The sequence below is a fragment of the Miscanthus floridulus genome, chromosome 11 (genome assembly GCF_019320115.1).
Source record: "Miscanthus floridulus cultivar M001 chromosome 11, ASM1932011v1, whole genome shotgun sequence".
In the NCBI taxonomy this organism is placed as follows: Eukaryota; Viridiplantae; Streptophyta; class Magnoliopsida; order Poales; family Poaceae; genus Miscanthus; species Miscanthus floridulus.
Genome location: NC_089590.1, coordinates 51,253,648 through 51,263,838, shown reverse-complemented (window position 1 = coordinate 51,263,838; position 10,191 = coordinate 51,253,648). Strand labels below are relative to the sequence as shown.

At 46.1% G+C, this 10,191-nt stretch overlaps 1 protein-coding gene across 1 annotated transcript; it reads right to left on the bottom strand.

The window, feature by feature from the left end:
• Positions 1 to 1,404: 1,404 nt before the first annotated feature.
• Positions 1,405 to 6,231, bottom strand: LOC136490703 (uncharacterized). The gene is made up of 6 exons (XM_066486905.1): positions 5,919 to 6,231; positions 5,733 to 5,782; positions 4,561 to 4,610; positions 3,029 to 3,102; positions 2,835 to 2,942; positions 1,405 to 2,477 (listed from the first exon to the last, which is right to left on the bottom strand). Exons 1-6 carry the CDS (start codon positions 6,103 to 6,105, stop codon positions 1,846 to 1,848), a joined length of 1,101 nt encoding a protein of 366 aa, XP_066343002.1. The 5' UTR covers positions 6,106 to 6,231; the 3' UTR covers positions 1,405 to 1,845.
• Between the last annotated feature and the right edge of the window lie 3,960 nt (positions 6,232 to 10,191).

Below are 10,191 nucleotides of genomic sequence, written 5' to 3'. Positions count from 1 at the left end.
ACTGAATTCTAGAGATTTCTTTTGAAAAACATAAAAAAATCACATGATGAGATCCTGTATGACAAAGCTTGAATTCCTACCAAAGCCAAACATGTTTATCTAGGCTAGGAAAACTTCCACTAATATGCTACTTGTTTTCAATTGAGTTTAGTGAAGCTTTGTTGATGCCTTATGAGAGGTTTGCCATACTCTTAAAATCAAGATCACGTACACACCACCCACATATGCACTACTCCTACACTAGGGGTAGGCGTAAAAACATGCCTTCCATCTAGATCCACCCAAAAATGTTTTACTCCTACATTGGGAGAAAACACTAAAAATATGCTTCATAGGTTTCCACCAAATAAATGCTCCAAGTTCTTGTTGCTATCTCTCAAAAGTTTGCTGCAGAAAAGAGACATGGGCTATGCAAAAGTTATTCATAATACAAAGAGAAAAGAGAAGAAGAAAGAAGAATTAAAAAAAATGGACAAGTGTACGAAGTATTAAAACAATGGGTACTTAGATGTCTGCCTGAAAAAAAAAAGAAGAGAGAAAAGAGATAAATAAGATAGCCTATGTTTTCTTGCAAATGTCTCTAAGTTTCAAAAGAGAGATAAGTTTTTAAGGAACATAGTAAAATCAGGCTAGCCACTGTATATATCCATCATATTCCATACACATGCACATCTTGATTTGATTGTATGACTTAACTCGCTTTGGATCCAAGGTTTGACTTTACAATATATGTATTGCAAGTATGCTCTCTTCATGTAATTACCACTCCTATGAGCTCCACATAAGCTTTAGTTATAAGAGAAGAAAAGGCATAACATCATTCATTGCCTTGGTGAGGATCCATAAATACCACATATATGAGAGACTTGAGAGTTTCATACAAGTACCCAGGTTGTAACACCCGTGTTTTGCGTCATATTAAAATCCACTAAAAATTTGAACTTTTTAAAATTTTACAACAAATTAAAACCTTGACTAGTTATTCTTAGCAAAACCGTTTTGAAAATATATTTTCAAAACCCTGCATCAAAACCCACCATATGCATTTTGTGTGTCACGTAGGATTTAGATGTAGCGCTAAGAATAACCCATAGGAATAGAAGATCCCTTCACATTTAAATTCCATTGCCTACACTTGTTTGCATGAGTGTATGTTTGAATGCTTGCTTGATTGCTTGTGTGCATGATTGCTTCTGGAATTTATTTGCGGCTCCAAAATAACTCCACTTAAATAATAATTGCATTTCTAAATATAGAAGTAGGTAATGCATCGTAAGTATAAGTAGTATTTTTAGGAGTTATAATAGCCATCGCATTGACATAATAGAATAGACATAATATTTAGTCATACTAGAATATATATAATGTTTAGAAGTACAACATAGCTACATAACATTCTCTAAATTTCCTTTAGCAATGCATCATGTACTTATTAAATAATATAAATACATGTCCAGTCCCAGGACCCAGCTGGTAGCAGTCACCTTCCGAGTCTTGTTGTCCTTGAGGAGCTTCACGGAGATCTTGGAGAAGGGCATGGATGGAAGTGTCGATCGGTCGGCTGGTCTCGAGAATCGATCGGGATGTTGGTGGCGTGGCGACCGGCAAGGACGAGACGGTGGCGGCGTCGAGTGCGTGCGCGGGATCGGCACTGAAGATGAATCGTTTCAGTTGGTGGGGTCTAATTGCAGGGAGTCTCCTTGGCTTCTGATGGTGGAGAAATCATGTCGACGTGTGTAAAAAATGCGGCATCCAATCAGGAAGGTAGGCAAAGAGACGACAGCAGTTTTAACAACGCAAACCATTCAGCTTTGCAAAACTGATGGAAATTATTGTGACCGCTAGCTAGAAGGAGAACTTGAACACCATGTCGTGCTTGTACACCTGCCCCGGCCTGACGATCTGCGAGGGAAAGCTGGGGTGGTTCACGGCGTCCGGAAACCCCTGCGTCTCCAGGCACAACGCGCCGTACTGCCCGTACACCTTGCCGCCCTTCCCCTCGACGTCCTGGAGGAAGTTGCCCGTGTAGAACTGCACCCCCGGCTGGTTCGCCCACAGCTCCATCGCCCGCCCAGACGCGCCGTCCCGGACGACGGCCACCTTCCGCAGTGCCCCGGCGTCCCCGTCCACGGCGTAGTTGGTGTCGTAGCCATAGACGCCGGCCTTGCCGCCGGAGACCTGGCGGATGCGCGAGCCCACGGGCGTCGGGGCGAGGAAGTCGTAGGGCGTGCCGGCCACGGGCGCGACGGCGCCCGTCGGGATGAGGGCGCTGTCCACGGGCGTGTACCGGGACGCGAACAGCTGCACCGTGTTGTGGAGGACGTCGCCGCTGCCCTCCCCGCCCAGGTTCCAGTACGTGTGCTGCGCCAGGTTCACCGGGGTCGCCTTGTTCACGGCCGTTGCGTTCATGTGCACGCGCAGCACGTAGGGGGAGGACAGCTGGTACGTCACGTACACGTCCAGGTCGCCTGGGAAACCTGTTCCACACACACACACACACACAGATAAAGGCGTTTCGATCGGTACACTCATTTTAGCGATGCACATGCATGTGCCGGTTTTCAGTTTCTCAATTCAACTCCCGGCAATCGGTCAAACCTTGAATACCAGTACTGATGTTACAGATTTGACCGTGTCTGGGGTTTCAAAGTTTGGAAATTTTGTCGAAGAAGGGACAGAGGGAGTAGTATTTGGTTAATCTGAAGATTGGTAATGAAAAAGATGTGTGTTTTTTTTGGACTGAAGGAGTAGCATTTGGTTAAACTTGAGATTGGTTGATTTCTGGAAAAAGGTGTGTATTATTTTTGGATGGAGGGAGTATGAATCAGTGTTACCTTGTTCTCCATCGAAACTATGGTAGTACAATGTGATATAGGGCGAGTCACCGCCGCCGACAAATTCTTTAACCGTCCATATAACCTGACTGAAACCCCTATGGCCACCTGAACAAGGGTAAGATAAATTTAACCATTGTTCATGGAGCATGATGGAGTGGGGACATTTCAATTCACTGAACCCTGAAGCATACCATGAAGTGTGTTGTTGCCATCGTTTTTAAAAAGATGATAAGCTTTTCCATCAAGCACGAAGCGTGCACGTCGACCTAGACCAAGTACTGTCGCCTTTCACCGGTACTAGAGGGGGCTTCCCATGCAAATATTTGGGGCTGCAACTCCATATTAGATCACTGCAAAGGATTCATGTCCAACCTCTCATAGACCGGATTGCCCACAGGCTACCCAAATGGAAAGGAAGATGGTTAAACAGAGCGGGACGTCTCACTCTTGTAACCTCTGTACTCTCCTCTATGCCAACCTACCACCTGACAGTGTTTCCCCTCGCCGCTTGGGCTAAGAAGAAGATAGATAAAATCAGAAGATCGTTTTTGTGGAAAGGGGAGGAGGATGCAAACGGCGGACACTGCCTAGTAAACTGGCAGACAGTTACCAGACCAAAAGACCTTGGGGGTTTAGGCGTCCTTGACCTGGAGAGATTTGGACGAGCTCTCCGGTTGCGATGGCTTTGGCAAGAGTGGGTGGACGACTCCAAGACTTGGAACGGATCGGAGCTCCCGTGCTCTGATGATGACCGCACCCTCTTCAACTCCTCAATCAATATATCTTTGGGAGATGGTGCAAAGACAAGGTTTTGGCATCACAGTTGGCTCGATGGGCAAATTCCTAAATACCTAGCCCCGAACTTGTTTCGGCTAGTCTCAAGGACTAACCAAACGGTGCAAAAAGAGATGCGGAACAACAATTGGATGCGTAAACTAGGGAGGAAAATCACCTCGGCTACCCACATAGAGGAGTTGGTATCCCTCTGGATACGAATGCAGGATGTGCACCTACAGCAGGGTGTCCAGGACACCATCACCTGGCGTTGGACAAATGACGGGAATTTCTCCACCCGCTCGGCATACAAAATCCAATTCAGAGGTTCGCTCCCCCCATTCCGTACGGATTTGATTTGGAGAGCGCATGTGGAGAACAGATGCAAGGTCTTCGCCTGGATCTTAGTGCAAGATAAAATTCTAACGGCCCGTAACCTACAAAAGAGAGGATGGCCGCACCAGCACCAATGTGTCATGTGCAACGGGCCCTTAGAAACAAGCCTCCACTTATGCCTTTGTTGCCCTTTTGCCAAGGCGGTTTGGGATCAAATCTTATCATGGGAAAACTTCACTCAACTGCAACAGCAACTCCAGGTAAACCCCACCCACATCAAGTCATGGTGGGAGAAAGTGGCAGCGAAAGTGCCAAGATCTGAGCGGAGGCGGCTAAACGGGGTAATTATCTACACATTCTGGAATATATGGAAGGAGAGAAATAGGAGAATCTTTGACAACTTGATTCAAACGGGAACGCAAGTAGCAGCAAGGATAAAGGAAGACATACACCAAAGGAAGAGAGCTCTTGAGTACGTTTAGCTCACAGGTGTATGGGGGGAAGATGGGGATGAAACTTTAATCTCGCTAGTCGTTGATTGTACATAAACTTTCTTTCCTCTATCTTAATTGAAAGGCAGAGCTCCTGCCATTGCGTTCAAAAAAAAAAAAAAATTCTGTTGGCTACTCGTCCAACAAGTGCTCCAAAGTTGCTTTTACCACTCTGACAGTAAAACGAGTTAGGAGCTTTAGTTACTTAACCATTGAGAACAAAACTGAATATACTATAGCACAGTGCAGAACTGTGGAAGAATGCAGTTTGAACTGTTGTCCTATTGGCAAAAGGTTGACAAATTTGCATTTTGAAAAAAAAAATGCATTTCAACTGTTGTGCTATTGGCTCTAGAGTTAATTAGCTTGGTCACTATGCTATTTTTTTTAGTGATGTAACTAAATTCCAACTGTACTGCTCATAATAACAACTTAGTACTACATATCAAGTGAAGCTTCAGAAAAGAGGATAAAATGGTAAGAAATACTTCTAAATTTGTGTGGCTAAAGCTGGGAAACAAGTGAACAAGTCTCAGTCTTGGACAGAGATCAGTAGATCACGTGGTGGAGGTTGTCTTTCCCCAGCTCATATATATACTCTCACGGGTAACATGGTCGCCGGCATAAAGAAATTAAACTGCATCGAGCTAATCGCCTAATCGTTTTGTCGATTCTTCTGGTTCTCAGAGTTTCCTTTTCTTTTCTCTACTCACTCTTCTTTTTTTCTTCTATTTCATCACCAAATATACTAGTATCTCGCTGTGTTTTAGAAGGCTGAGACGTGGCGAACACATCTCGATTTTTGTGTGGGCCTGTGGCGATTGTTTTCTCTGTCTGGGACCTCCCCGTGTAGAAAACTGAGCTCAAACTGAAAGCGCGACATAGGTCCTTGTGGTTGTTTTCTATCTGATGACCTTCTCTACATATGCATGAATGATTGACTAGTTGACAGCGGTTTTGCGTGATACTCGATGGCCAATTAATTTGAATACATCTCCTTGCATATATACTATTTGCAAAACTAAAAATGATGAACACAAGCGATTAGGAACGAATACGAAGTATCAAGTATGGAGCAAATTCAGAAACTGAAAATGAGGAAGGAATGCATGTCGAAAGGCTCTATACTACGTTATGCAGACTTGGCATCTGCATCGGTCAGCGAGGTGCAAACTGACAAGCAGTAGTACAGTTCATAGAATTGTTGCAGAGATGAACATAAACCAAGCGGAGGGCGCAACATATATAGGTTATGTCAGTGAGAACGGGAGCAGACTGTGATCTTGGAGCTTACCACATATCCTCCAATGGTGTCATAGCCAAGCACGACGTCAGCCAAATTCCCTGCAAAGGAAGTTGGGGAGGCAGAGTAAATACGCTGGTGATGATGGTGGACTAATAATCGCACACGCACAGCAGAGAGGACGGACGCCATGGATGGATTCTTGGGGAGAGAGGATCAGAGGAAAGTCGAACGCACCTTTGGAATCCGGGAGGACGACGGAGGTGATGGTGGCGCCCCAGTTGGTGACGCTGACGGAGAAATCGCCCGCCTTGAGCTCGTACACGCCCACCATCTTCCTCCCCGCCGCACTGGCCGAGCCGAGAGCGGCGGCGCACGCGCACGCGCACAGCAGCACGAGGAGCAGCGGAGCTCTAGTAGCCATGATCAGCCAACGCAGGCAGGCGTGGTGTCGACTCTGCGCCTTAAGAAGGACGACGAACGAAGGCAGAAGCTGAACAGGAGGGACGACTGACTGACTGACTGACGACAGCGGCTGGAATGGATGGATGCGTATGCACTATGCAGTCAAAGAAGCTGAACAGGAGGCAGAAGCAGAAGCTGAACAGCTGGGATGCGATAAGGTAGTGCCAAATCCGAAGTGGTCACTCCTCCTCGGTTCCTGCTCCCAAAGGCAGGTCAGGCCTGATCAATACTGTTCGGCAGGACTAAAAAAATATTATTTTGATTGATGGTTATGAGAGAAAAATATTATTCTGACAGAATATAAACAGTAATTTCGTAAGCGACCGAGCCAGCACCAGCCAGCCGAACGGCCGACGTCTCGTGAGCACGCCGCACGCCGGGGCCAGCCGGCCACCGCTTGTCTCGCGTTTTTCTTGTCCACAACCGCAAGCTAATCTGCGCTACGTACGCGCCTGCCCATCCAGCTTCCTCCTTTGCGGGGTGAGCGGCACGGCAGAATTTTTTATTTTTTTAGTCATTTAAAAAAAATCATAAATATGCTTCTAGAGAAAAGATTTTAAAATTTGAACTCTTGGTTCGACGCCATCGTTGCTGACGCCGAACTTACACGTCTCGGCGTCATCGTTACTGGCGTCGAGCTCTTGGACTCAACACTTACGTAACGATGATTTAGCCGAGCGTAACGTTCGGCGCCGTGGTTACCGGCGCCAAGAGTAGAACGCTGCACTGACTGCCGGCTCCGATGGAACTGTTCAGCAGAAAAAACACACAGCGTCGCGTTCACTGTCCCCAGTTGGCATCGCTGCCGCGGGCGCCCATACCTCTACGTGCCGCGCGGCCAAGCAAAAGCAAAAAGGCATCCTGCCGCGTAGCTGCCGGCCTACTTCTGACGTCTGCCACTCTGCCCTGCCCTCGTGGGGTCGTGGGTGCGCCATAAGTGGCGTTGCTGCGAGCCTGCAACGACGAAAATCGAGCCCTGCGTTCCCAGCTTCCCCAGGAAAAGCAAAGCAGGACTCTCTGGTCTCTCTGGTCTTTCTTTAATTTGCATTGCAGTACTCCGCCTAATAAAGTTGTACTTATCTAGTGATCGCTCGTCGATCAAGTAGTACTCATCATGTTTAGTTTTGTGGTATCGTCGCCCGTGTCTGGATGCATGCCATTTCGACTTCAAAATTTGAATCCTGTTCTCGTTGTTCGTTAACGTATGCTGCACTTGGGGTGCTGTTTTACACTTTTACTGCGTTCTTATATGAAATCTTTGCTGCCTGCTCAGCCTCCTGCTGTTCTGCTATGATGCTCAATTGAAATGCTGATTAAGCCCCCTCAAGAGCGTGCTGACAGTTCGAAAAGAAAAAAAAACGTGTAGAACATGGCATATATTACCACCAATTTGTCGTTGGACGGTTCGTCGCTCTACTCACAGCCTCACCTCTCTTTGGAGCGCTCGTGGGCAGTCGAGCTGGTAGCCGGCCCTGTTTGCTTGAATTTATCGGTCATGGACAATGTTTTTTCTTTCACAACAAATCAGCGAACGATACTTCTTGGCGTAAAGAACAGGACCGTAGCCTGCATACCACGACTCGTGTGCACATACATGGCATTTACACACACAAAGCTAAAGCACAGTGTAATCTAAATACATGGCGAGAAAAAAATATGCACTATTATGATTCTCAGTGAATCATGTAATTTTAACTTTAACCAAATATATATATATATATAATAAATGCCCTAAAAAATTAACTCTTATATACTCCTTATAAAAAGTCAAACAATTTTAACTCTCCTTTATAAGAAAGTATTAATATTTTTTGTATTAAATAAGCATCATTGATTGATCATAAAATATATTTTCGTAGTAAATGTATATAGAGACATAAGTATGAGTACTTTTTTCTATGAAATAGGTCCGACCTAAGAAAGTTTGACTAGTCTCAAATCTAGAGTTACATTCTTTTTTGAAAGTATAAAGAGTAAATATTTATGACATGTAATAAGCATCATCAAATTAGTTATGGAATATATTTTTCTATGATCGACTATTTAAAGATATAAACATTTATACCATTTTTATAATTCTATTCAAATCTGGAATGACTCATTGAAAAATAGAGGTTTTACTATAAAAACCCCTTTAACGAATAGTATCTGTGCAGACTGATGGTGTTACTTAACGCGTTTATTAATCGAAGAGCATTGAGCTGTAAAACCGCTTTATTAGGACAATATATATTCGTTCATGACGTCGACGAGGGAGCCGAAATGGCATGGCATGATGGCAGTCGTGCCACGGGACAGCTCTGTAGACCGTAGCCCGTGAACTTTGCTTTTCCTGGGGAAGCCGAGTGAAAGGTCCTTGTGTGGTTTTAGTAATTGAGTGACAACTTAGGTGGACTAATTGTGTTTATGTGAGATACACAGGTGATTAGTCCACAGGTACATGTGTGTGAGCAACATATGCCATGAAGGTGAAAATGGCTTGGAGATGTTGCAAAGCTCACATATGTGATGATGAAGGAGCTTAAATGCACATGAGACATGACATTGAGTCATGTGATCAAGGTGGAGAAGATCAAGACAAGACTTGGCTTGATGGATCGGTTGCAAGCGTGAAGGGCAAGTCGAAGGCTTTGGAGTGATGGACCACGTGGCGGTGAAGCTTGAGCAAGACTTGGCGCCGACGATGGCAACGGTGAAGAGCAAGTAAAGTCAAGATCGACGAACCAATATAATCACGTGATGATATGAAGTGGATCATATCATTGTTGATCATGTTAGTGCATGTGTTGCATCGACGTTGGAGGAGATGGAATGGAATGCGCAAGGCAAAGGTATAACCTAGGGCATTTCATTTCACCGGTCATAGATGTGTAGAGAAGTATATGACCGGGTTTAGGATAAATGATCGTACTATCAAGAGGAGCAAACTTGTTTGCATATCGGTCATCTAGTGCCACTCGAGTGATCTAACTTTGCATTGTCGCTAGGATCGAGTGGCGTGGCAAGTTGAGTGGCTAACATCCTTTGGGAAATAATTGTAAAAAGCTAACACGCATACACATGGTGATGTACACTTGGTGGTGTTGGCACATCTACAAAGGAGGTGGTGTTTGCAGGGTTGAGATGGGTTTGGGTCCCTCTCTCCCTCCCGTCGAGCTTGCGAGGCGGGATTCAGCGCTTTCGGGAAAATGAAATGCCTATTCTCTATTGCGCTGGATGCAAATTCTTGTGGTTGGCACATTGGAGCATGGGTGAAGAAGTTAGAAGTGAAAACGAGTTGATCGCGAAGACGCTGGCGTCGGTCAACTGACCGGATGCTGGGTCTGAAAGCACCGGACCCTGGCAGCGTGCGTCCGGTTAAACTGACGGGTGTGCACAGTACTGGGGGTATTGCACCGGACGCTGGTCTGTGTCCGGTCAAGGTGGACCGGACACGTTCGGTCGAAGAAATACGCCTCGGGGAGCTTACTAGAAACGACCGGACGCTGAGGTCCAGCGTCCGGTCAGTTGAAGCTGCTGCGTCCAGTCAGGTCAAGTGACCGTTGGAATCGGGACACGTGGTCGTCTGTGGGCGACCGGACGCTGAGGTCCAGCGTCCGGTCGACCTGATTTTTGCCCAGTGAAGAGGTAACGGCTAGTTTAGCCCTTGGGCTATAAATAGAAGTGGCCTTCGGCCATGGCTGGTGCTGAGCACCTTGGGGGACTTTGTGTCCATGCTTGAGAGTGCTTAGGAGCCTTTCATCTCACACATACTTGATAGTGATCATCCGATTATGTGAGTGAGCGATTCTAGTGCGATTGCATCGTGAGGTTGCATCGAGTGGCACTAGGTGATCGAGTTGCAAGCCGGTTGTGCTTGTTACTCTTGGAGGTTGCCACCTCCTAGACGGCTTGGTGATGGTCTCCGTGGAAGCCCGCAAGAAGCTTGTGCGGCGCTCCGGAGAAGTGCTTGTGAGGGGCATTGTGCTCGCCCCGCGGGAGCCGCGAAGAGCAACTCTAGTAAAGCGTGTCATTGAGCTACCCTCACTCAAGGGGTAGGTTCTTG

Excerpts from the sequence above, each read along its gene's own strand:
- LOC136490703 (XM_066486905.1), bottom strand. The coding sequence starts at position 6,105 with ATGGCTACTAGAGCTCCGCTGCTCCTCGTGCTGCTGTGCGCGTGCGCG. Across the intron at positions 5,783-5,918 it reads CGTCCTCCCGGATTCCAAAG|GGAATTTGGCTGACGTCGTG; the intron begins GTGCGTTCGACT and ends CTTCCTTTGCAG. Across the intron at positions 4,611-5,732 it reads ACACCATTGGAGGATATGTG|AGTGGTAAAAGCAACTTTGG; the intron begins GTAAGCTCCAAG and ends TTTTACTGTCAG.